This window comes from Drosophila gunungcola, assembly GCF_025200985.1.
Source record: "Drosophila gunungcola strain Sukarami chromosome 3L unlocalized genomic scaffold, Dgunungcola_SK_2 000005F, whole genome shotgun sequence".
Classification (NCBI taxonomy): domain Eukaryota; kingdom Metazoa; phylum Arthropoda; class Insecta; order Diptera; family Drosophilidae; genus Drosophila; species Drosophila gunungcola.
This window is the reverse complement of record NW_026453180.1, coordinates 5,465,376-5,491,543: the sequence shown is the minus strand read 5'-3', so window position 1 is coordinate 5,491,543 and position 26,168 is coordinate 5,465,376. Positions and strand designations below refer to the sequence as shown.

Below are 26,168 nucleotides of genomic sequence, written 5' to 3'. Positions count from 1 at the left end.
GAAGCTATGATGATTTGCAGCTCAATTATTTGATAGTTCCTATGGCAGCTACATGATATCGTTTTCCGATTTTAATAAAATTAAAAGCGTAATTCTGAACTGTCAAATTATTAATTAGTCAAAAAGAATTTCTAAAAAAAATTACAAAATAACAAAGTTAAATTTTTGGAATTTTTTTTTTAATTTTATTGTTGCCATGCGAACTTTATGTTACAGTCGTCCGATTTTGATGAAATTTGAATATACTACCTGCAATAGAAAGACAACTTTTGGGAAAGTTTCATGCAGATAGTTTTAAAACTGAGAGACAAGTTTGCGTAGAAACGGACTCTCCTAGTGATGCTGATAAAGAATATATATACTTTATAGGGTCGGAAACGTCTCCTTCACTACGTTGCGAACTTCTCACTGAAATTATAATACCCTCTGCAAGGGTATAAAAATGTACGTGGGCTGAATTTAAGCAGTGCCCAAGAACAACAAAAAGTCTTCAGAACATTACCTTATAAGGGACGGTCATGTGGATTTATCCAGTTCTCGAAATTAAAACAAGGCCTCTATAATCTAGGGTTCCATGTAGACTTGTGTGTTGCTTATACATTATACATTAAATGAAAATAATTATAATTATATTTGGACCTTGGATGGCACCAACGATTTAATTGCAAGACTGACCAGAAGAACTCAATGATCTAGCGACTCTTTTAATCCGGCTTGGTGCAAATTTAACAAATACCAACGCTTCCAAATTTGGACTAGGCGTTATAACGCCTACACTCAACAAAATTTGAAAAACCGAGGCAACGAATCGAAGTTGATGTTTGTTGTTGGCTTTTGTCCGTTTTGGAAAGACAAGTTTTTAAGTGATTATATTTATATGTCGAAATTGGAACGTTAGAGCTTAACATATTTCTTTAGATTTGCGTTCTGAGCCCCTTATGTTTTCTCATCTTTACTTAAGTGTATTCCGGCCTATGAGGCATCTAAGCCACTTAAAAGTTATACAACAACATCAAAGATACATGCGAGTCAGAGGAAGTGAAATGCCGACCAAAGCTTCAGAGACACACTTATTGGCTAGAGTCGCATGATAAGGACTTTTTCGGAAATGCCCGCCCAAAGCTGTCTCGAACCGGCAGGACCACTTTATGCAGATATATATATATATATATATATATATATATATATATATATATATATATATATATATCCGCAGGCACCAAAGCCCTTATATATATATATATATATATATATATATATATATATATATATATATATATAGCAGAATAGTAATGAAGCCTATCGGTTGATGTGCTAATCATTAAACCGCCATTGACACTTTTTAATATATGTACATATATAACATAACATTGTTACCCTAATTTGAAGTCATGCTGTTTAGTTTATTTTATGAATGACACCCACCATGAACCTCGCATGACAGTTAAATGTGCTATTAAGCGTGTTTTTGTGCGTTTGTCTTGTTATTTGCGTCTGGTTTAACAAAATTTGCTCCCACCAACTATTTAGACCAGGGTCAATCGTTTACAATTTTTGGCCGCTTTTCAATAGATCTAGACCACCAAAATAAGGGCTTTGGTGCCTGCGGCGCCCTCCCAGCCACCAGTAAAAGTGGTCGTCGATAAGTGCTTCCTAGTCAATACACTTTCATCACTTATTTGCTCATCACTGCGGAATATTTCGGATTAACATTTTAAAACCTCTACACAAACATCTATTACAGTGGTCAGACACCCGATGTACCTGCAAGTGCGACAGTCACGCATTTAATAACAGTGACACGCCAGGACTACGCCTGTCTCGACTCCAGCGAAGCACAATCGGACGATAGCCACCTGACACGCGATTCCATTACCCGTGAGTCCCAGAACGATGAGCTCTCCTCCTCGACTCACGAGAAACTAGACGTCAGCACTCTTCCGCTGCCCGCTCTCCCTAAACGTCGTCGCACTCGCTCCCGTACCAGTCCATCGAAGCATGTGCACCAGCGACAGCAGCAGCAACGTCATGAAACCATCGAAAATGCCAATGCTGTCGATGAAACGTCTGCAGCGGCAATCCAACAGCCAGTCAAGCCACAACAGCGACCAGTTACTCCAAATCAAGAAAAGCCAGAGATAAGCCCGCCGAAAAGCAACACAGCTGCTAACCAGCAGAAACAGTCACATTTGCAGCATCAGCAGAAACACCTCTCTGCCTTCCAGCAGTACGTTGCAAGGCGACGAGAGAGTCTAGAGGCATCCAACCGTTGTTTCAACGAGAAGCTGGAGGCGCGCAAAATGCACTACCAAATGGGCAGCAGTGCCGTCAATGAAAACCCTGCCGGCTCTAACGGGATGCCCACGTACCTTTTCGGGGAACACTACCATGGGGTCACCGGCTCTGGGCGGAAGTCCTTATCGCCCTCCACCACCAAAGAAGAGATATTCCTAAACAAGTCCGGCTGGGTGCAGGTCAACACGAAGCGTGGGAATCACAAGGATGACAGCAGTAGTTATCGCCGGCTCAGCTATGGCCAACAGAATGGAGGAACTCTTTTCCCGGAAAGTGGACGAGGGCGCAGTGCGGCGCGGTCGATTCCTCCAGACCATGGGCGTCGCTTAGACCTGGCACGGCAGTCTTTTATTCAGCAGCATCAGCAACAGCAGGCCAACAATGGCATAACCGAGTCAAGGTTTGTCGGCTCCAAAGTGGAAGAGTTAATTAAAAAAAACGAAGCTCGACTAAGCGGCTTTTCATCACGGGACCCTGCGCTCCGTCCGGGCTATCGGATTATAGATCCCCAACTAGCGAACATCCTCAACGAGCGGCCAGGTTTCTTACCAGTAAAAAGCGCCAAAGATCTGGACTCCCCAATAACTCCGATTCTCTCGCCTCCACCCGCTTTCCAGGACAACAGCCGGAGTGGGCGCCATCCGGACCGCCGCAAGCCAGTTCGCCAGCAGGGCCCGCTGCCGCTTCCTGTGCCGCTCCAGTCGCAGACCCAGTTGGACACTCAGCACCCAAATCCTGGTTCCAGCAAGGGCATGGTATTCTCTCGCAGTTTCGAGTACGACACTCGCCGTCCCACGCCCACCAACAGCTATGTAGACACGTTTTCCCGCAGTTTTGATGGAAATTTATCAGAACGTCCACTCAACCTGGCTGTGATATCAGGCCAACGGGAATGGTCGCCAAACTTCAGCACACTGACCGGCAACTCACCCAATTATCTAACGAAGCGGGAGAGCGGCGGCGGCAGCAGTGGTTCTCTTCAAAGCCGCGACAATTCACCCAAATATCTGCATCCGCAAGCGACAACGGCCTACTTGAATACCGCTGTCAAGGAGGCGCCTCCTGTTTACAACGTAGCCCCCGGCAGTCAGGCCAAGTACTCCCCGCGTTCCCGTCACGAAAGGACTGCTGAGCGCTCTAAGAGCCACGCTCTAGGACGTTCCCGCAAGTCCCAGTTCAACCGCGTGGGCAGCGCGGGACCTCTGGCAGCACATCCCAACACACCCAATATAGGAGTCTCGCGTTTCCGCAGCTTTGACACGTCCAAGAGCCAGCGCCTCAATTCCTGTGACAGTGGTGCAAGATCAGGTCAGTGAAAAGCCTATTTTAAATACCAATAAGAAACTTCCGCCCTATCAAGTTTAGGATAATAATTAGATGTGGAAAAATATCGCATAAGAAAGGTCACCTGCACCATGTCAATTCCAAAAAAAGGTTTCTTGTGGGGTTAATGCATTTGTACTCATCGCCGGTTTTTAGGCGAATTAACATTAGCGTGAATGTTAAATATATGTGACACATTTTTTTTTATCAAAAATCAAGTTGTTTGAGGCCAAAAGACGTAAGTGCGCCTCAGCTAAATTACAACTTATTTAACAGATCTTTCCAACGATGAGCTGGACAACGAGGATGGCGGCCTAAGCGAGTTTCTCACTGCCGGCAGTCACAAGTTCCCCAAAGTCGGAACGAGTAGCGTCAGCATCTCGCCGTTCAAGGTCCAGCGCCAGCGGTCTCTTACACCAGATCGCAACGAATCCCATAGCTCATCCAGCAGCCTGCGGAAGCAAGGATCGTTGACTCCCGAATCCAGGTCCATGACTCCAGAGGAGCGATGCAAAAAGGGGTCGCAGCTCTCGTTAAGTGGCACCCGTCAGAACTCTAGCTTCAAAAACAACACGTTGGAGGCCCGCCAACGGCACGAGGAAAAAAACGGCACCCAATATATCGCGCAGCTCCTCTAGCTCCAGTTACAGCGGCGGCGATTCCCATGAGCACCTTAATGCTAGCACAAACTCGACTGTAACAGCCTCGACCGCCCATCCTGGAAGTGTTTCCAGCAGTCAACGACGCGCAATGGCCGCAAAGCAGACGGAACAGGAGCACCGCATCCGTCGATCGAGGTTGGTAAATCTATTTAACAACCAATTAAGAAAAATGTATTTGTTTAAAAAACAGTAAGACTACTTTTTTGTAATTTTCATGTTATTTATAATTAAATTGTCCAAAAATATTAGTATTTCCCTTTACAAAAAAACCTATATGATTTACATGAGTTTTTTTTTTTTTAATTTTTAAAAACATAAATTAATTTTTCAGAAACGGTTTAATAAATTTTAAAGTGCATTATATGAGTAAAATTCATATTTATTCTACAAAAATTGTTAAAGAGCTTGCAGATATAAACACAATCTGAATTAAGTTAAAAGTTTTACAAAAATATTTACCCATCAACAAATATTTTAGCTATCATTAATTTTGTTGTTTTAATATTACTGTAAGATGCTGTTTAAGACATGAAAATTTTTAAACCGTTTTCGTTGAAGATTTAAGTTAAAAGTAAGTTTTTAATTCAAAAACGTATGAAACTTTGCAGTTTAAAACCTACTTTAAGCTTTACATGGGATGAGAAAACGAGTCTTTGGTTCTTAAAAATTGATACAAATCCGCAAATGTTTTTTAAGAATCGGTTTTCTTATAGATCATTACAACTCACCGAGCGCTCTCCAAATCGAACTCACAAATCAACCGTCAACGTGAGTGCTGTGACCGCCCAGCAGCAACAGGCGTCAGGATCCTCATATCAGCAACCCCGTGCCTCAGGCGGTGGAGTGTTTCCACCCATTATTCGCGCCTCTGCAGCCGCAGCTAAGATGCATATGCATGTCAACCCGCCTGCGCCGCCGGTGAGAGTGCGACAAAACGAGGCGGACAAGGCGCGCTCCTTTGACTTTGACTACAACAACTACAATCGCACTGGAGGCGCAAAGGGTACAGGCCGAACGGCTCATAAAAGTGGCAGCGGAGGAGATAGCGGAAGCAACCAGAATCTGCGGGCTGAGTCCCGCTCTTTTGACGACGATTTTCGCGAAGCAGTGCCTAACAACAACAACGGCAGCAATGGGAGCGGGTTGAGGTTTCTACAGCTTACCACCGATTCCGGACACGTGTCGATGGCCTCTTCGTCTTCATCCCGCCTGCGGAAGTCCAGTTCACCCGTTAACGCGTCTGGCATGGAATCGTCGCGATCGCCCCAGTCATCGGGATCGTCGTCAACCAATCTCCACCAGCCATCGAGACAATCAGGTAGTCCTCAGAGTTACGGGACACGTCTGTGCGACCATGAGCTCACATACGAAATGCTACGAAAATCTCCGATCATGAACTTTCGTCGGGGAGACAGTAGTGACTACGAGCTGCCGCTAATGCTTCGGAACAGGGAAACCATCAACTCTGGAGGCAACAGCGAACTCAACTTTATGAGTAACGAAACGCGAATCTACGAACACCCGACAACCGTGCTGAAGCCGCAGCACTCGCTCCGCCAAAGTCCAGGGTCACGGGACGACCTTACCCTAGAGGTTGCAGTCGGAGTGGGTGGTGACTATATATACAGGCAGCAGGCCACCCAACCGCGTAGCAGCAGGTACTAAAACGTCTTTACAGCTAAGTCATTTAGCAACAACCAAAGTAACAGCGAAACTACTTATTAACCTTTTCCTCGAACTAAACTGCACGCTGGCCGAAACCGAAGGCCACCATTTGAACCAAATTTTATAACGGCTAAATTACTAACTCGACCAGAGAAAGCACCCTCGCGTATGTGTGTTTAAGAAACTGCTTATCCATACTTACTAATCCACGTACTAACCGATTTTATAAACTGTGCGGTGGTAGCAGCCTTATTTTTTAAAATTAATTTTTCACGGTTGGCGACACCGAGACAAAAATACACGGGCTAGCAAATGAGTAAAGGTATTACAAGAAAGAAAAAGTAAGCAGTCCCACCATTTACTACATCAGAGCTCCCATGTTTGGGTAAACTACCAAAACCAACGAAGTTTCTTGTGCCTGGACTTATGTGTCTCGTGTTGTCCTATAGGACAACCACGGCGACCACCAAAAGCTGCAGCAAAACTCTGGATACCTGCGACTATTGGCCTCGCTGCACAGCCTGCCAGGGGAAAAAGACTTTTGAAGCAATTATGAGGGACCAGTCCGAGGGCACCGCATCTTCTATCAATCTGGAGCATTGGCAGCCTTACGTCACTTCAGTGACTGTTAACAAAGACCCCGCTGCCCTGAGCACAAAGCAGTCAGGTGTAGACAAATCTAATCTGTCGTGGACCTTCTTGTGTAGCGGAATTGCCACCATTTGCAATCGCTTGGCGACAAAGGAAGGTGAAGAGGAAGTGGCGGCAGAGGAGAAGGATATTGCGCCCAGGTGAGTTTCGCCTTGCAACTTCTGAAGTGACAGATTGGAACCAAACCCTCCTACTCTTGCTAATGGCTTCAACTGGCCAAACCATTACCGAGTGACATGCTCTTGGCAGCGGCAGGCTCAGTACAGGGGGTCTAAGTACCATCAGACATGACATATAACATTGAAAATGAATAGCGACAGCGGAATGAGTTGGATATTGTCAATAATGGATAATAGTCATCAATATGATATTTTTCCGTTCTCAGATACAGCCAGGATGGGCAGGACCAAGACCAAGAGAAGGTCGTAAGCGACAAGTGCCACAGGAGGCGACGCAGTCGGTCTCTACCAAGTCAGATGCCTCGGATACATCAACTTGCGGGGTGAGACATTATTTTGTGAAATTAATTTTTGGATTTTTCAATTAGCGCTTATGGACGTTTGCAATAGAATATTGTCTGCTAAGGGCTATTACTGTCACTGTTCATTAAACTTAAAAAGGCCAATGTTCAATTATCCGTCTGACGTAAACAGCTCATACGGGCGGTCCTCAGAGGATCAGATGACAGCTAGGTGGCTATTTAATTTGCAATCGTGATTCTGGCGGCCAAACTTGTCTTCCCCATTCGAACAGCAGCCCAGGCAAAAGGACCATCCAATTTCTGGGCTTCCTATTTGTTCTGAAAAAAATAAACAGCCGGTGGCGCCACAGCTTCCCATGTCGCTGAGTTCAGCGACCTGCTGCTCGACCATGCTATAGGCACAATTTCAACGCCGTCTCCCACCCTTCTTGCGCATTATCGTCCTTTCACTTGGTCCATAAATAAGCAATGATGCTGACTGTGTGGAAGCATGCGTTCGTGCCGCCTGCAATCAGCAATAGCTAAATAAAACCGGCGAGTATTGAGAGAAAAATTACTTTTGTTAGGAAAAGTCAGCAAATTAGTCTCTTTAAAAAACTGCCTAAATAAAAAAATCAAAACAAAGCCCATTACCCAAAAATAGTAATGTTGCATATTTAGGGGAATTTTTTTTTTTTTTTTTTTTTATATGTATATTTTTATTATTCGATTAGCACACTGCTACCCAAGTGGCAGCTTAATCTAATCAGTCTATTAATTAATTCAAATACAATTGTCTATAGTGTTTTTCTTAAGACTAGTAATTTTAATATTTAGGGAAAGGCACTGCTGCCAAGTTTGTAGCATACTTTAATTCCCAAGCATGCGCGTTAATCTATATTATTGCGTAACCCAGATTAAATTAAAATGTAATTCTTAACTAATTGTTTCCAATTCACTTACAAATATATTTAAGTTTTCATGTATTAATGTTATATCTTGATAAAAAAAAAGTTGCCCAGCAACAAATTTTTAAAAAGACCGCGCTTTGCAGACGCGATCCACGACACGATCCGGGTGTGGATCCTTACTAACGCCAAGTTTTTTTGCCCCATTTTGGTATTTTATTTACGAGAACACGGTATTTATTTGACGCACGCGCAGGGTCACTCTGCGTATAACAATTAAAAAAACAACATCAGTACAGGCGAAGCATAAACGCTGGGAAAGTTCGAAAAAATGCATCTATAAGTTACAGCGAAGGTGCGTGCGTCTTTCCACCCCGTTAGTAAAACGCAGCTGTTTGGCGTTGTCTTTGTGTCCACATCTCAAGCTATGCAAACAAGATAAGTTTGCCGCGGTACAGTGTAAATTTAAGCTACTGAAAGCCGTGCAATTGTGAAAAACGGGCGTCTTGCCGGTCGGCAAACGCCATTCCCCAATCCACAAATCCCATACTCAGAACGTGGGCACCCGCAAGTGTGTATCTGTGTGTATATGTAGTCATTTGTTCTCAGGAACGCTTGGGCAGAAGCCAAAATGTGTGCCAGCGCATAGGGAACAGAACAACGCAAATAGCGCATCTAAATAAGAAGCAAAAGTGAAAATCAATAACACCCAGCCAAAGCGAGCAAAGTTTATTACGCAAAACGGCAAGAGCACATGAGCGAAAATGTCTACAAGGACAATAAGTTTGCCCCAGACTGCAGTGCAGCAGGACTGCGACGCGGCAGCCGAAGCAGCCGAATGCGAGGGTTTCCTTGTCGGACTAGCAGGCGCCGAGGACAGCAGGATGACGGAAGGGACGGGGACCCAAATGGCTGGCCCAGATAGTGGGCGTGCTTCGGCCACCGAGTTCGAGGGTGTTACCGAAGAGCCCGTAATCGTGAAGGTTCAATTGAGGGAGTCCCCGCCTCTCAGTGAGGGTGTGTACGCCAGTCGCGGCTCCCATACCACCTGGTATCTGCCCGTGGCGCACTCGCCGCCATCGGCCAGGTCGGCCACTCCGCAGACATGCAATGGAGCAAGTTCAGTGGCAGTTGGCGTCGTCCAGGAAGAGGACGCTGCTGCTAATTCGTCAGACAGCAACAGTGACGAGTAAGTTGGTTCTACCATCTAAACAAATTGACATATTCCACATTATCGAAAATAAAAAAATTTCAGTCCTTCAAATACTTTGTAGTTGTCAAGTCAAATGGAGATATACAGATATTATTTCATACGTATTTTTATATCTTATAAAAAACAAGAAAGGAAGCAAGCTTCGGCAAGCCAAAGTTCATATACCCTTGCAGCTAATGCAAAAATTAAATATTTTTGAAAACATTAAAATTATGATTGACTTGAGTATAGGTTTAAAAACATTGAAGCTATAATGATTTAAGCTTTATGTTATAGTCGTCCGATTTTGATGAAATTTAAACCGTAATTCTGAAATGTTCAACCATTACTAAATGAAGAACTAAACAAAAAAATTTAAAAACAGCAAGGTTATAATTTTTTTCATTTATTTTTCCGATTGTTCCTATGGGAGCTATATGCTATAGTCGTCCGATCCGACATATACTATCTGCAATAGAAAAACAACTTTTGGGAAAGTTTCATGCAGATAGCTTTAAAACTGAGAGACTAGTTTGCGTAGGAACGGACGGACAGACGGAAATGGCTAGGTCGATTGTGATGCTGATCAAGAATATATATACTTTATAGGGTCGGAAACGTCTCCTTCACTGCGTTACAAACTTCTGACTGAAATTATAATGCCCTCTGCAAGAGTATAAAAAGGCATAAAGTTGAGAAAAAAATCAATGATGATTTGAAATTTTTGGACAAGAAATCAAATAAATTTGGAGGACAAGAACTTTAAAAAACATTTCTGTCTCAATTTCCAAGGAACTAAATATATTTACAACTATAATAATATATATAATGTGTGTGCGTTGAAATCGTCAATTATGTATTGCCTTGTCATTGGCATTTCGCTTTCCACTACTCTTCCAATTTCGCGGCTCATTGACCAATTATTTTTTCAACTCCTGCTTGATGTTTCTGATGACTTTTCCCTCTATTTTCCCCCGTCACCTTCGCGGTGCTTATCGAGCTAATCAGCCGTGTATAATCTCTGCTCGACCTGTTGATATTTCCCTCACGTGCATTCCAGTGTTTACTTAATAACCGCCCTGCTGAAATATTTTATTTTGGTTGTGTGCAGCAGAACAGCAACTCGCCCGACAATTTTGGGTACATAGGTATGTACTTTAACAATCTTAGCCAGGCGGCTGTTTTTAGTTATGTTTGCAAAAACTGACTCCTCAATGTAGCACGGCATCAAGCTTTGCTTTGACTTTTGTGGTTTGTTTAATCAAAAGATTATAAAAGCGTAAACATATGGGTGGCTCATATTTGTTCACATTATGACTTGACTCCTACTACAGAACAGCAAAACGGGACTCCGCCCAATATGTGACTCGCTCGTTACGTCACAAACTGAACAAAACATTATTCCGTTAGCGTAAACGACATTCCAATCAGATTTTGCTTGCTGGTGTTCCTTTTATGGACGGACGACTGGTACAACATAGGCGAAATCCTTCGTTTTGGTAAAATAAGTTGTCGTTTTGGTACCAGTCGAACTTATGTTTAAAGTATAACTTAATTTTTTTAAGAAAACGCTGAGCTGAATAACATTTTAAAACGAAATGTTGCAGCAAGATTTATTTGATAAAATCATTTTAAATATTCTATAAATATGTATATAAATACCGATATTTGTATGTTTGCTAGCATGCATATATTTTTATACCCTTGCAGATGGTATTATAATTTAAAGTTATATAAAGTTATAGTGTTTTGTTGGACAGGCGGCTCACTTTTAATCATCAGCTTGTCGCAGTTTACTTTTTTTGTTGGGAATGGACTTGGTATCTGATCGGGGAATGACCATCCACAATTTTCCAAGAAGTACCCAGTTTCCGTATACTGTAAGCAAGTACTTGTTACGTTTGTTTTGTAGCGCAGAAATTAGTCCGAATTCCATTGCTTAGCATGTCGGGTGTCATTAAATGGCGATTCATCTGTGATTATTGTTGCGTACTTGGTCATTTGCGTCGTAAATTTAATCGCTGGCCAACTCTTTTTCCATACATGCTCGAGTAAATTTCAGTTTGAAAAGGAGAAATAGCATTGCCACACCCAAGCTTTTGGCTTATATTAGCACATACATAAATATTAACACTCATTTTCACGGTGCACAGCCAAGTTTCAAAATTAAGTGAAATGTTCAACGCTCGTAAAATATATTGACAGCTTCCGTCGGTTTGCAGAGAATTTTGGGCACGAAAGTATGTCAATAAAATAATGTTTAATTATGTTACATATAAAACTCCCGGAGAAATAGAGGCCTGGGGATAGCTATAGCGCTAAGGCAGCCGCCACATCTGCTGACCATGCGTTGCTTTGGATCTGAGTGCGCTAGATTTTTTTAATTTTCCTTTTTACTGGCAGTGGCAGCCCGCATATCAAAAGAGCAAAGTTATGGAGCGAACTTCTTCTTGGGCTAATAAGACATTAAGTTTTAAAATGCACTGCCACTGCAATGCCCAACTCGTAGTTTTGACGGGCCGAACAGCACAGCTCTTCTCGGTGGCAGTTGCGGAACTTGTCACGGGAGAAGAACATCTCTGACAGTTGATGGCGTATCTGGTTGTTGGTTAGAAGTCAGCTGCTACACGAATAGAGAATGCAATGGCTCTTGGTAAATGGTTTTACCTAGCTCCTTGACGTTTTCAGGCCAAAAATGCTTTTACAATGTGTTTTTCAACTTTTGGAGCATTGTCGGAAATGAAACTCGATTAATGGGATTTTAATTAAAATTAATAAGGGCTTGAGGAACGGACCGTAACTAGGAACACTCCCTTAGTTAATTAGTTACATTCGCGTCAATCATTAATCAGACACATCGCTAGATTCCTGCTTTTCCTTAAATTCCCCTACCTTTAGAATTGTTACAAGAAATTCGCAGGACTCTGGTTTTGTATAATGTAGTACTTTTGTTAGGGTATACTAGGGTTCGACGTCTCATCAGACTGTGGGAAACTGATCAACAGCCTTAACCATGGTGTTGGGCGGTAATTAGTTGTTTTCTTTGCCTAAATGGAATTTGGTCGGGCGGCACCTTTTGTCTTCGGAAACTAAAAGCACAAAACTAAAAATATTGTCAAAACGTTTTAGCTATAGCCCACGGCCAAAATAGAAAATTATTAGATGACTTAACTTCGGGTGCTGACGACCAAGTCTCTCTATTTGTGATCGCGGGCCTGGTTCGCTTTGTGATTTCCCAGTTGGAAAGAAATTCTTGCTGTGATGCTAAAATTTCTGATTTTGTCTGTAAAAGTGCAGCTTTCGGCGTTGAGGCCAAGAAAAATATAAATATAGCAGTAGCGAGTACTCTACGTCTATAAGAAAAACTTATATGTTCATATTTAAGCTGAATATTCGTACTAAAACTTTAATTCGCCTATGGATTGAATCGAAAACTGTACATATGTACAGAGATAATACTTTCGCTTTTGAAGTTTTCTTTGGTATTTCCGTTCAGAGCTACGTTAAGCTATGTCTAAATCGTTGCCACATCACGCATTCCAATGGATGGAAACATCAATAACCTCAGCTCGTCAAGATTAACGACATATAAAAAGTGGCTAATAGACAGAAAAGAACCTGTATTGTTGTTCACGATGCAGTTACAAAACATTTTTCTTTTAACGGAAACATCAGCGAAGTCATCAGTCAAAATTGGTATCCATACAAAATAGGGGGCATTCTGCCTTATTCAAAACCAGATATGTTTCTATTTCTAGCCGTCTGAGCTGTCTGCCATCGATAAACAAACAAGTTGCCTATCTGCTGCGTCGGTCCCATCCGCAGTCAATGTGCATCTGCCATCACTTATTGTTCTTAATTGCGTGCTATTTATGAAACATTTATTATTATCAGAAACTCTTATTTCGGGCGCTCATCTTGTGGTTAATATACATATACGAATTTGTACCTTGTTTCGCTTGCGTTCTTCAACAAAGGTTGGCCATTCCTATAGGTACAAGCAAAGGCTAGATAATGATCTGTCAGTTTACCTAATCTTACTCCCTTAAACTAATTACTTTGAATCTTAAACCAGAGCCAAATAATTACAGCTTTATACAACGTTGCGTAAAAAGCTAAGCTCATTTAACGGCGTGGAATTTAACCGCTAGGGGGATAGCTAAGTTGAGTAAGCTTTTAAACTCTCATGCCTTGTTTTGTTTTATATTTAATACAACAAATAATCTCCGGTAAATTGAACACTATCTATGTATGCCTTATCAGTCCTCATTGCCATCCAATAATCTCTTTGAAAGTGAAACTGGCTGAGCATTCTTTTGCATTTGCTCGACATGGGAAAAAGGAAAATTTGTCATAAATAAACACATTCATTTTTTAACTGTTTGTCTTATTTTATTTAAACAACAGAATTAGACGGACATGGCTGGATCGACTCGGCTATTGATCCTTTTACTCTACGATTAACGGGTATAACTATTTGTTGCGTATACGAAAAAAGTCCAGCGTGGTTGGGTCCCTCGACATATATGTCTATTTTTTCGTACAACGCAGAATGAGCTGTAATTACTGGCGCTTTTTTTTATCAAAATGCACATCAAAAGATTTATTGTAATGCGATAAAATACTTCAAAATCATTCACATTTGTATGTACATAAGTCACGGCAACAGCCAACCTTCAAGGGAGGAAATGGTAACATTGTACGTCGTAGCCAAAAATACAATTCAGAAAAAACCACGGGACCACTGAGCAATGTCATAGGGTTATCAATGAAATTGTATCTGCACTTGAGAATAAAAAATATTGTACTGCAACATTTCTTGACGTTCAGCAAGCTTTTGATCGTGTTTGGCACAATGGATTACTCTACAAGATAAAGAAATGGCTACGTGCAGCAGAGAAATGATACGTCAACACTACTTCGCATAAATGCAGGCGTTCCTCAAGGGAGTGTATTGGGACCAGTCCTTTATACACTATACACGGCAGATATGCCAGTAACAAACAACTGCACCATTGCAACATATGCTGACGATACAGCCATTCTGGCAACAAGCTCATCTAGAGACGAAGCTTCTCATCTCTTGCAATGTGAGCTCAGTCTGATTGAGGCCTGGTTCCTTCGCTGGAAAATTAAAATCAACTCCCTGAAGTCAGTCCAAATAACTTTTGCACTAAGACCAGGAAACTGTCCAAATGTCACACTTAACGGCTCAGAAATTCCACAAGACTCCTGTGTGAAGTATCTTGGCATGCACCTCGACCGCAGACTAACATGGAAACACCACATAAAAGCGAAAAGACAACAACTCAAACTGAAAACACTGAAAATGTCCTGGTTACTAGGTAGAAAATCAGCAGCCACTTTGGAAAACAAAATTCTTCTCTACAAAGCCATTTTGAAGCCTGTTTGGACCTACGCTATCCAACTCTGGGGAACAGCTAGCAATTCAAATATTGAAATACTTCAGCGCTACCAATCAAAAACCTTGCGACAAATTGTTAACGCTCCATATTATGTAACCAATGCAAATATTCATAAAGATCTAAATATTCCAACTGTAAAAGAGGAAATAAAAAAATATAGTAAGAAATATACAGACAGACTTCACAATCATGTAAATAATTTAGCCCTAGGTCTAGTAGACAATAGATTAACATTCAGAAGTTTTGAGTCTTCTTTCTTGATCTCCCTGATAGGTAAATTTAAGTAAACGAGAAATTAAATTAATAGCAGGTTTCACTGGAAATCTGCTATTCCTGTTATGTAAATATTAGTGATACAATTTACTTATTGTCATTAGACAGATTGTAAATAAAAACAAGAAAGAAAGCAAACTTCGGCAAGCCGAAGTTCATATACCCTTGCAGCTATTGCAAGAATTAAACATTTTTGAAAACATTAAAATTATGATTTACTTTCGTATATGTTTAAAAACATTGAAGCTATGATGATTTGCAGCTCAATTATTTGATAGTTATTTTATATATTTTTATTATTTCTAAGGGAGCTATATGATATAGACGTCCGATTTTGATAAAATTTAAACCATAATTCTGAAATATTTAACCATTGCTATATGTCGAAGAACTAAACAAAAAATTAAAAAACAGAAAAGTTATAATTTTTTTCATTTATTTTTCCGATTGTTCCTATGAGAGCTATATGATATAGTCGTCCGACTTTGATGAAATTTAATCCGTAAATCGGAAATATTTAACCATTACTAAATGTCGAAGAACTAAACAAAAAAATAAAAAACAGAAAAGTTATAATTTTTTTTCATTTATTTTTCCGATTGTTCCTATGGGAGCTATATGCTATAGTCGTCCGATCCGGCTCGTTCCGACTTATATACTACCTGCAATAGAAAGACAACTTTTGGGAAAGTTTCATGCAGATAGCTTTAAAACTGAGAGACTAGTTTGCATATAAACGGACGGACAGACGGACATGGCTAGATCGACTCTACTAGTGATGCTGATCAAGAATATATATACTTTATAGGGTCGGAAACGTCTCCTTCACTGCGTTGCAAACTTCTGACTGAAATTATAATACCCTCTGCAAGGGTATAATTAAATTAAAAAAAAAAAAAAAAAAATGATAGGAAAAACGGAACTGCTATAGCGAAAATTAGTTATAAGGAGCTGAACACATGCATATTTGGTTTGATCAAAATAACTGGTACAGCGTCCCAAACTCTTGTTTTTTCATTTTTATGATTGCTTAAAAAAAACCTATTTGTGTATTCTGCAAAATTGTACTAGCCTTAAAAATTCAACGCTTATAAACCTATCGTGCGAAAGATGAAAAGAGCGACACAGAAATTCCCGAGTTCTGGGTCAAATAGTCTATACTTCTTGACAAACAGTGCATGTCGGAGTCGGGAATTGCATGCGCACCTCGGTTCTCTAGCACACGCGTGCATGCGCCTCTTTAGTTTTTGAGTACTTCTTCGAGACCCTTTCTTTACCAAATCTACCTCTCTCTTTTTCTGTTTTTCGATTCGTTTTTTTGCTATACATTTATCCAAAACTCGTAACAAAATTCCACTTTAAAGTCATCATCATCGTCGGCTGCTTCGAGTTTTGGGTGCTCTTGAAAATTGTAGTCAAGGGGATTGGGAGCTGTTCGTTCTTGCTTCTGTTGCTCCTGTAGACTTATTGTTCCCCTAAAATTGTAATTTTAGTGACGATATACTAGGGTAGAAATTGCGACGGGGAGCTAAACTCAGATCCGATTTTTTCTCCGAGCGTGAGACACTTGCAGCAAGGTTACAGATATGACTCCTTTTCATTTATAAATTATTTCAACGCTAGGGCCGCACCCTTTTCCGTTCCTCTCTTGATGAAAGCCCGACTTCAATTGAAGCTGCAACCAAGTTTCCTCCTACTGAAAGTCTTGTGTTATTAATATGCACACGCAGATTCCCTTTCTATTGGCATACGTTATTCATTTCATTCGTGCGTTTAAAAACTCGCTCTTTCTACAAATGTGGATAAGGCCGCTTTCATATGGAAAAAGTGGCATTTGTTTTAACATCCATTAATACCTATCAATTAATTTACGCATTTAATGCGTTCTTCATAAAATCATGCAGGAGTAATTTCATTGGCGACCGTTCTATTACTGAAGTTCTAGACTCAGCAAAACAGTTTGTACTGAGTTATTTGATATCTATTCAGTGTGGGGACACTGGTTGCATGGTAAGAATGCAATGCCCTTCTTTTTATGAAGGTTTTAGTTTTTTCCCTGCGCAGCTGACAGTCGCACCAGTCAGCGTTTTCTGGAGAGGACTGTGCCACTCCTCCTGTTTGATGTCGCTTGTCATGCAACTGTTGGGTGGCATGTTTACAGTACTGTTAGCTGAGCATTTATCCAATGTTTTAATGTATTTTGTAGACCTTTCTCCTCATGATTGTCATTTCATTAAATACAAACATTATTAAGGAATGCTTTTAAGTTTTTACAAGCGCCTGCCTTGTCCGTTTGATAAATAAGCTCATTAAGTTTCAATTACTCTAGTTTGTTCAATATCAATTTTATGCTATACACGTACAATTTGACGTGGTCGTAAATTGAGCCAGTAGATCAGACTGTTTTGACACGCTTCTTAAGCGGTTCTCAAAAAAGTGTAAGTGGTGAGGCTGGCCTTTTACCGAACAGCTTGTTCTTATAGCGTCTCTCCTGCCCATGAAGTGTCAGTAAATGACCGAAACTCGGCGCGTTACAAACCGACCTGTATTATCGCAACATTCGCTTGTTCGAGTTGCAGAAACCGGTTTGAATTTAAGTTTCAGTTGTTGCATCTGCACCTTGCATTTCAAGCTCCCAGATTCCTGGCATTTTATTAATGGCCGCGCAAATCAGATCGTCCACCTTGGGATACATTTAAAATAAGGGAATTTTTTCCATACGCAGTTTTGCTTTGGAAACAAATTATAATTGACTTTCCCGATTTTCGCAGGTTTTAACATTTTATTTTATAAATTTGAGCACCTGCTTCTTAACAAAATAAACCAGGAGACCCGACCCTAAAACACTCAGAGCCTGAACTTCCTGTTTCATTTTCCACATTGTGCTGTGAAACGTATTTTCTTTTAAGTGGCGCCTCCCGTATTTCCGGTTGCATTTCAGCTCGCAGAGGCTTCCACGCTTAAACTGTTGTTGTGGAAAATCTCGATTTTAGCATAGTTTTTGTCATTCAACAAGGTTTTAAATTAGTAGTTAGCATTGGTGAAATTCAATGATTTTAAAGTTTTCTGAGTGGTTTGTCAGGAAAACTGTGCAAAAAGCCTCTAAATTACGATTATTTTCAATGACAGCTGATAGATCCCGTTTGTAAAACATTTTATGGTATTGTTAGACACACGCCACTAGATAAGAGCGACAGAGCACAAAAGAAGACCTGGCAGGACTCAAAAACTGGTTTCATGACAGCCGCGGCAGCTGTTTCCTTGCTCCCTTCACTGACTCACTATTATCCTTCATAGCCTACCTGCCACATCTGAGACTTTTTTTTTGTTTTTATCAAAATCTGAGAGAACAGCAGCAGCTGAAATCGAGCATGTATCTCAAAAATGATGCTGGCCGTTTAGGGATGGGCTTGTAAGAAGCAGCTGTCGCTGAAATTGACGTTCTCAAGTAGCACAGCTTAACCATTCACACTGGATCTGTATCACTGTTGTATGCAGTCCAAACTCACTCATAGTCCTTCCCTTATTTTACTTTGTAACAGCAGCTAACTGCTCGGCTATTGAGTGAGGTTGATCCCAGTGAGCAGCTGGATAGCGAAGAGCCCTCAGCTAAGATCAGTCTGCCCCTGCACTACGAAGCGAACAGACGCTCAGCGAAAGTTTTTTGACACTACATCGGCATAATATAGTATGCATTTCAGCTATTTGAGCTCGCTTATATTAAAAAGTGAAACAGTCTGATTATGGTTACATATCACGTGCGATCAAGCCTAACTAAGTTTAGTGTTCCGCAGTTCGAATCGCCCGGTGAGGCAACTGAAAGGTGCAGCAAAGTGAAAAAATTAAACAACAGCCTGAACATGAACATTAAAAAGCCGATTAAAAGATACAGTGTAAATTCAGCACAGCTATACCAACGCAGTACGCCCAGAAGGAGCTCAGTTGGCATAGAGGGTCGATGGGTCAAGCCTCTGCAACGGTGAGCTAATTTTGACAGAATACGTGGGTACAAAACTAGACTCTGCAGATGACCGACCGGTTCTACAATGAGCCGGACTTTAATTATGCTATCGAGCTCCAACATTAACCTTAAACTGCACATCAAATATCGTCGTGAGCTATCTTCGTTCCAAGGGAGAGCTCTTTGGGCTTATCTGATCTTGGAGCTACAACTCTGCCAGGTCGTGCACTTCAAAGACAGTATATTTTCACGCATCCCAGAATTAATCCGTTTTTTTTAATGCAAACTAAAAATACCCAAGGGTTTCCCTGGCCTACTGCTGCTTTGCAATTCATTCGAAGGAACAGCAAAAGAGAAGCAGCCAAAGGGAAGGGAAACTGTGCAAAGTAATGGTAAAGGAAGTCTTAAGACGCCGCAGTCCCAAACTATGCGCTTTTTACATCCATCCTTTTACCTTCGCCTTCTCCTTGTGCGAGCATGTCCTGTTGATTCTTTATAACCTACCACCGGGCCTTTCCTGGCCTTCGAAGGTCGTTTCTTGGCCTGTTTTTTTTTTTTTGTGTATGAAATTCCCAGAATTTGTGGTGTTTGCTTACAATAAGTATATGAAAATTGAATCGGTTTGCTTTGGATTCAAAGCCACTTGCTTTTCGAGTTGCAAAATTTACCTGCGCTAATCAGCGAACACCTTTGCCGCCACATTTTCGGACGCAAGCAACTCTAGTTCCTGTTACGAGTGGCGTAACCTTAGGCCATTGAGGCACCAGTATTCTATGAAATCTTAAATTGCTATGTGAACGAACCCTTTTGCGGCGGCCAATGAGCGAATATTAAGCTTAATGGACCCTTCGCGAGGTCGCCCTACCTGATCGACTGCAATTGACGGCGTTAAATTTTACACAATTCACCGCGGGATCCGCGTGGGCACGGCTACCGTTTTATTTTGAACAGTAAAAGAACTTTCACTGAACAGAGTTGTAATTTGTATATTTTCAGAAACCAAAAAAATGGAAACCATGGAAAAAGGATAAACAGTGTCCCTGCTGTCGGATTGGTAAGTAATTACATGTGTTGTTTTCGATAGAAACAAAATTCATAAGAACTTTCTAATATTGGTTGGTTACCGGAAAATAACGAAACATCATGAGTCATGCAGGGGGAATAGGACAAATATTGACGTTACGGGTGCGTGTTTTTTCTAACCCATTGCGTGTATCTATGCTTATATGCACAAGAGCTACAGACAGAAGGACTTGACATTGAAAGTAACGCATATCAAAGCCAGCTGTCACTTTTCCTGTTCGATACCATAAGCTAAGAATTTAAATGTATTTATTTCGGTCGAGCGGTTGCGGCAGCTGCGCTTTTTGTACAAATTATTTCTTTTGAACAAGAACCAAAAAAAGACTGAGGTTATGAACATGCTTTTGTGATGAAGGCTAAGAGCACCCTCGCCGGGACTGGAAGACATATGATGCACTCCAAATGTTTTTAGGAGTGCAAGTGCCTTAACTAAAAGTCAGTTTTCCTCGCCCTTTGTAATAAAGAATGGCCAGAGCTGTAAAGCTCTTCCCATAAAACGTACGTAGTTTTTATAGATCTACATTGGCTGAAACTCAGTCAATGGCGGCGGGCGTAAAACTTGAACCCTTAAAAGTTTCATAGCCGAAGCTCAGATAATTAAACTGAAATTTATTACGGGTTTAATAAAGCTCGAAAACGAAACAGCAAAAGCAGTCCCTAAGGGAAGACAAAACTTTCTCTGAAGTGCATTTGAGAGGCACTCTAAAGGCGCCCTCATGCAGAATACCATTAGCAAGGTTGCAGACTTCAATATACTGATTTCTATGATTTTATATAAGACATTTTCAAATGACGGAGATCCCATTACAACTTATCAATGACGACACCGCAGACATACCATCGTTCAAAAAAAAGGTACTTTCTTACTACTTCCCCTAATGCCCACTCTGCTCTTTTGAAGCCTTAAACGCAACCGCATCTAAAATCAGTTGGGTGTCACGGTTGACTGGGCGCTACTGAAGCCCGTCAAAAGCCGTGGATGACCCGAAATGTGATCTCTGCAAGGCGTGGGCATTTCCAGGCGCTGTGACAGACTCTCTAAGTTTATTTTGTGGCTCCTTCAAAGCGATAATGGAAGCAAAAGAACAAGAACTCATTAAATACAGTGGACATTAAATGGTTGATGTAGAGAATCACATGTTTCCGGCTGCTTTTGTTTTTGCCGAAATGTTTTAGTTACCTTTATATCCTGTCACTAATTATTTCTGTATGCAAATTTTTTCGAAATGTTTTTTTAAATCACTTCAGGACGGGGCTTGTCGTCGTGTATCCCCATTATGGGCTTATCCGAGCCGTTTCCTTGCCTTATGTACATTGCGCTACATATCTAAACATCCCTTTTCGCGGAAGGGAGACACTCTTTTGGATAATCTACCAGATAAATCGCAAGGCAGATCGGAGTTGAAGTAACCTTGAAAAGAAACAACACAATTAATCAAAAAATCGGGCGGCGCAATTTAAATGAGTCCTTGCTGATGGCCTAATCCTACCATCATATTTCATCATTTTAATTGCTTACGAGCCTAGTTAATTAAGTTTACCATTCTATACCACTGTTCTATGCCTTCAGTTTCGTATATTGATCTCGTGGCAAAATCTAATCAGGCAACACAAAATATTCAAGTTGCAGATTGACATTGTCCAAGACATTGGGCGGTGGTCAGTTCGCAGACAATAGGTTCATGCAGCACGGCCACATGCAACAAAGACGGACTCAGATGCGCCAAGTGGCAGCGGCTCGTGCTCTGCGCTAATCCAATCAGACCACTTCAATTCAGGCCCCCTAACAATGAAGCTCGTAGATATAGTCGATCTCAACGCCTTTATGTCCCTAAATGCGATATCCCCAATTACAATAGGCCGGCCGGCACTCACGACCAGACGACGACGACACTAGCACTCGTCAGTACTGGCACTTCGCAGTGCGAACTTCGCACTGCCTAGTCTCGCTGCCGGCAGTTGCGGTCAATCAGTTATTAGTTATTGCTTCACGCGGTAACACCCGCTAGTGCTGCCTGCGGAAGGCCCGCAGTTGGCCGACCCTGATCAGGCCGCATAACCAAATAAAAAGCGCTATGAAGAAGCTGATAATACCCACGCTCATGGACACCTATGGTCTGATTAAGTTCTGGGATTTCGACACGGGTGCCCCTGGAAGTGGGTCGCAGCAATCCGCCAGGGTAACGGTGGACTTCACCGTGCCGGCCGACGATATCATGCCCGGCGAGCGTCGCTACAGATGGAAACCTTACCTTTTCCAGGTCGGCCTTGCGATGCATGCATTATATTATAATCGATTGGTGGGGTGATACAGTGACTTATCAGTCCACCACTCTCACACTATTAACTATTCGGCCATGCACCGCTCTCGTCCGATCCCGACCTCTGATACTGACTGAGTACACACATTTGCTGTTCATATCAATTTGATTGTCAAACGGAAAGTAAAACTCGATAAAATTGGAAACATCCATACAACAGTTATGCAGCGGCCCCTAAAAATTGCACATTCATGTGTGTGTGTCCGTGTATGTCAGTGAGATTTTTGGACAATTGGTCCCGCCACCTTCCGTTATGTAAACGCTTGCCCCTAAGCCACCTTCCAAATTCGGTTAGAGCGTAATAAAGCATAACTTGACACAGCCACAGACATGGTCGTGAAATCGCCCTATCCAGATACAATCGCGTTTTGATTCCATTTAAATTCCTGTGAAAAATGCTATACAAAGAACGTGCAGACACAGACACTGCGACTGTAGTTGTGCCATCGTTGTCATAATCCGGACCCCAGCCAACAAGCGGACAAAAACAAAGCTGCGAAATGATAAGATATTTGTGGTTTTGAGTATCGAGCCGCGTAGCGCTGAAGTCAAAGCACTACGTAAGCCTTAGTATAGTATTATGGCCGGGGGCGTTTGCCAATCAACATCGAGATATGTAATACAAACAGCTCAGTAATGCAACTTGCTTTTCTTCTTTCCCGTGTTTGCAGTCTCAGCAGATGAAGGCTGTATCCAGTCCCACGTTATCAGAGCCCTTCATAGAGCTGCCGCAACAAAAGCCAGTAGAGAACACGGATGTGGCAGTAGCGGGCAGTAGCGGCGGAAATGGCGGCGGCGGCCTGGGCGTTTTGCAGAAATTCAAGCGCACTTTGAACAACTTTAATAAGAACCAAATGCACATTATTTCGCTACCGCCGTCGCCAACAGTCAGCAATCCGCCAAAGACGTCGCCTACAACACCGTCAGTGTCCATCACAGCTCCAGCACCGACGACGACAGTCAGCGAGCCTGGCGCAGAGGGTGGTGATGCAACCTCAGGCAAATACCGATTTGGACCTCTAATTTGGCGCACGTCTAAGGAGCGGCGAAAGGCAAAGTACAACCGACGTGACAAGTGCAACTCCGGCGATTCGGGAATCCAGATTGAGCTGGAGCAGGATGAGCAATACTCTCGTGCGCTAGCGACCAATAGCCTGGGGGGAGCGGCTGCTTCGCCAAGTGCAGCCGACTTAAAAGTGCGTTCAATTCGTCGTACCAATTCGGCAAAGGTGAGCAGCATTCTCGGACCCTTTGCTGTAAGGGCCAAAAACGCCAGACATCTAAACATGGGGGATTCTGGAAAAGGGGAACGTGAAGCGCCCGAGTCTCTGCCCACAAGATCGCTAAGCCAACCTAATGGCCTGGAGTCCTACGGCATGGTGCACCCGGATCAAGACGACAGCGACAGTGATAGTGTCGCGTCGAACGAAGAAGGTAAGTTTAAGGCTGAGAGCACTCTCAATTAAATTTAATTGGCCAATCTGACAGCGTTTACTAATGTTTTGTCCCTTTGGTCCCAGCTATCAGCTACTACCCAACCATCTACGCCGAAGTGCTCTACAACTTTACGGCTGGCGGACCACAAGAGCTTGGCCTGGAGCGGGGAATGCTCATTGAAATATTGCGCAAGGAGGTTGGACCTTGGTGGTTTGGCCGCATTAAGAAGGAGGACACCAATCTCGTGGAGGAAATTCTGGATCCTGAGCTGGGCTGGTTCCCTAAGGAGTTTGTGCGCATTATTCACTGTCCTGAAACGGACATCTTCTTTAACGCGCACAGGGCTGCCGCTGCTAAGGCTGAGGAGGGCATAGCTCGTGAGGATGAAGGGTCCATTCCTGTTCCAGTTGCGACGTTTGCCGAAGACGGAGACGTAACCGTGACTACGGACCAAAGCAACGTCACCCTTATTGTCATCGAATCGCCACCAAACCCGCTGAGTGCCCAGCTAAACCACAACACAATCCTGCGCCGAAGTGCTGTGCGTGAACTACTTGACACGGAGATCAATTATGTCAAACTGCTGGCATCCATTTGCGATGGGTAAGAGAACAAGTCGTTGGCAAACGACAGCAGTTTTAAAATTCTGCATTCTGATTTGATTTAGGTATCTCCCTGCCATGAGCAAGCGCATCGATATATTCTCGCCAAACAGCATTCGCCTCATCTTTTCCAACATTACGGCTATTTATAAGTTCCAGAGAAAGTTTCTCGAGGCTCTGCGACGTGGAATCGAACAAAACCAGATTGCAAAAGTTTTTCTTAAAATGGTAATGAGAAATTGATTTTAATTAACATTAAAATTTAAAATTTAAATCGTTTCTTAAGCACAAAGGATTTCTATGCTACTCCAGCTACTGCAACGCTTATCCCCGAGCCCTAATAGAACTTGAGACTTACGATCGCGTAAAGGACGCCCGCACTATCTTAGAAAAGTGGGTTATTTTAAAAGCTTGACCTAGAACCGTGTACTGATTACAAATACTTACAGCTGCCGCGAGTCAGAAAACCTGGCAGAACTTCCGCTCTCCGCCCACCTGCTGGCACCGGTGCAACGCATATGCCGCTATCCCCTCCATCTCAACGAGATTATTAAGTCGGCATTGGAAAACGCGGTCAAGGTTGCGGACGAAATAGATGGTGGAAAGCCAAGTGCCGCCGCCGACTATGAGCAACTTGACGTCAGTGAACTGGACATACCCGACTCCCAAGATACTGTCAATTTGGCGCTGGAGGCCATGCGTGGCATCACAGAGGCGGTTAATGAGGGAAAACGGCACAGCGAGACGATTGCAAGGCACCAGGCCAGCTTTCAGAACTTTAAAGGGCCGCCGCTGCACTTGCACAGTGCTCGTTTCTTCCTGCAGGTCGATGCGACCCGCCAGAAACAAAATCTGTGGAACAGCAGCTACACTATGTTTCTATTCGATAACCAGCTGGTCTACTGCAAACGTGATATTATCAAGCGTAGTCATTTCATCTACAAAGGACGCATTTTTTTGGACCGCTGTCGCGTTGTGAACGTGAGGGACGGAAAGATGTTTGGGCACACCATCAAGAACTCACTACGCATCTACTGCGAGTCGCGCGACAAATGGTACGACTTCAGTTTCCGGTCGGCGAACCGAAAGCACCGCTTCCTAAACACCCTCGCCCTGGAACGTCAGTTTGGAGGCAAAGCTTTATATGTATCGGAAATGACTGGCTTCGAGTACAATTACGAGGAACGGCCGGGCGACTGCTCCGACCAATCGGACTACGAGGCACAAGACTTGGAATTAGCCGCTACGGGAGCCACTTCTGCTAGTGGTGAGGGCTCGGTGCCGGAGTCACCAGCCAAATCCGCTTCTCGCCTTTGTGAGACGTTGCCCAAAAAATCGCAGTCCAGGGATGGCATATCCAGCGCAGACACAGCAAACACTCAAATATTGCCCACCACATCTACAGGTTCGCTGGGAAGGCGCCATTTCGGCAACTGGTTCCGTAAGCCAAAGAGCGCCAACTGCACACCGAGTCAGTCGCCGACGCACAAGCCGGGATTTGACGCGGACGCGACGCTGACGGAAGCCCGGGTAGCTGCAATGGAACTGGCCGAAGCCGCGGCTGCGCTAGTGCCGATGGACAGTTCGTCCGCGTAAACTCTCGACCCAGTTTAGATAAGAATTGCAAAAACCCACAGCATACAACATACAAGATACAAGCTGATGTACTCGTACATATAGTATAAAATATTTGTTACAATAATATTAAATTCCCTTTTATCATAGTAACAGGTAATTGAATGCGTGTTACATTCTGATTGAGTTTATGTTAGTGTTACTTTTTATTTAATTGAAAATTATGTTTGTTTTTGTTTAAACCGTTTGTCGTTTAAATCCCCAATGTCTGTCACAGGTTTGTGGACGAGCAAATAGTAATGAGGAATTAAGAATTGTATTAAAAAAAAAACAA

At 42.5% G+C, this 26,168-nt stretch overlaps 2 protein-coding genes across 9 annotated transcripts in view; both read left to right on the top strand.

The window, feature by feature from the left end:
- LOC128259513 (uncharacterized) overlaps positions 1-4,256 on the top strand; it is a 13,708-nt gene extending 9,452 nt beyond the window's left edge. For both annotated transcript variants that reach the window (XM_052991914.1, XM_052991913.1), the window contains exons 6-7: positions 1,745-3,603; positions 3,895-4,256. In XM_052991914.1, coding sequence (XP_052847874.1) covers positions 1,745-3,603; positions 3,895-4,256 — 2,221 coding nt within the window. The remainder of the gene's footprint in view (positions 1-1,744; positions 3,604-3,894) is intronic.
- Positions 4,227-26,168, top strand: LOC128259517 (uncharacterized). Of its 7 annotated transcripts, XM_052991922.1 has the most exons (11): positions 4,227-4,415; positions 4,994-5,938; positions 6,316-6,330; positions 6,395-6,736; positions 6,982-7,098; positions 19,813-19,870; positions 22,892-23,654; positions 23,741-24,260; positions 24,325-24,487; positions 24,546-24,652; positions 24,709-26,168. In XM_052991922.1, the coding sequence occupies exons 1-11, from the start codon at positions 4,369-4,371 to the stop codon at positions 25,853-25,855; spliced, it is 4,224 nt and encodes a 1,407-aa protein (XP_052847882.1). In that variant the 5' UTR covers positions 4,227-4,368; the 3' UTR covers positions 25,856-26,168. The 7 variants fall into 7 exon arrangements, with proteins under 7 accessions (XP_052847882.1, XP_052847883.1, XP_052847884.1 ...); XM_052991923.1 differs by lacking the exon at positions 6,316-6,330; XM_052991924.1 differs by lacking the exon at positions 4,227-4,415 and having other exon boundaries at positions 5,871-5,938; positions 6,047-6,736.

Excerpts from the sequence above, each read along its gene's own strand:
- LOC128259517 (XM_052991922.1), top strand. The coding sequence starts at position 4,369 with ATGGCCGCAAAGCAGACGGAACAGGAGCACCGCATCCGTCGATCGAG. Across the intron at positions 4,416-4,993 it reads CACCGCATCCGTCGATCGAG|ATCATTACAACTCACCGAGC; the intron begins GTTGGTAAATCT and ends GTTTTCTTATAG. Across the intron at positions 6,737-6,981 it reads GAGAAGGATATTGCGCCCAG|ATACAGCCAGGATGGGCAGG; the intron begins GTGAGTTTCGCC and ends TTCCGTTCTCAG.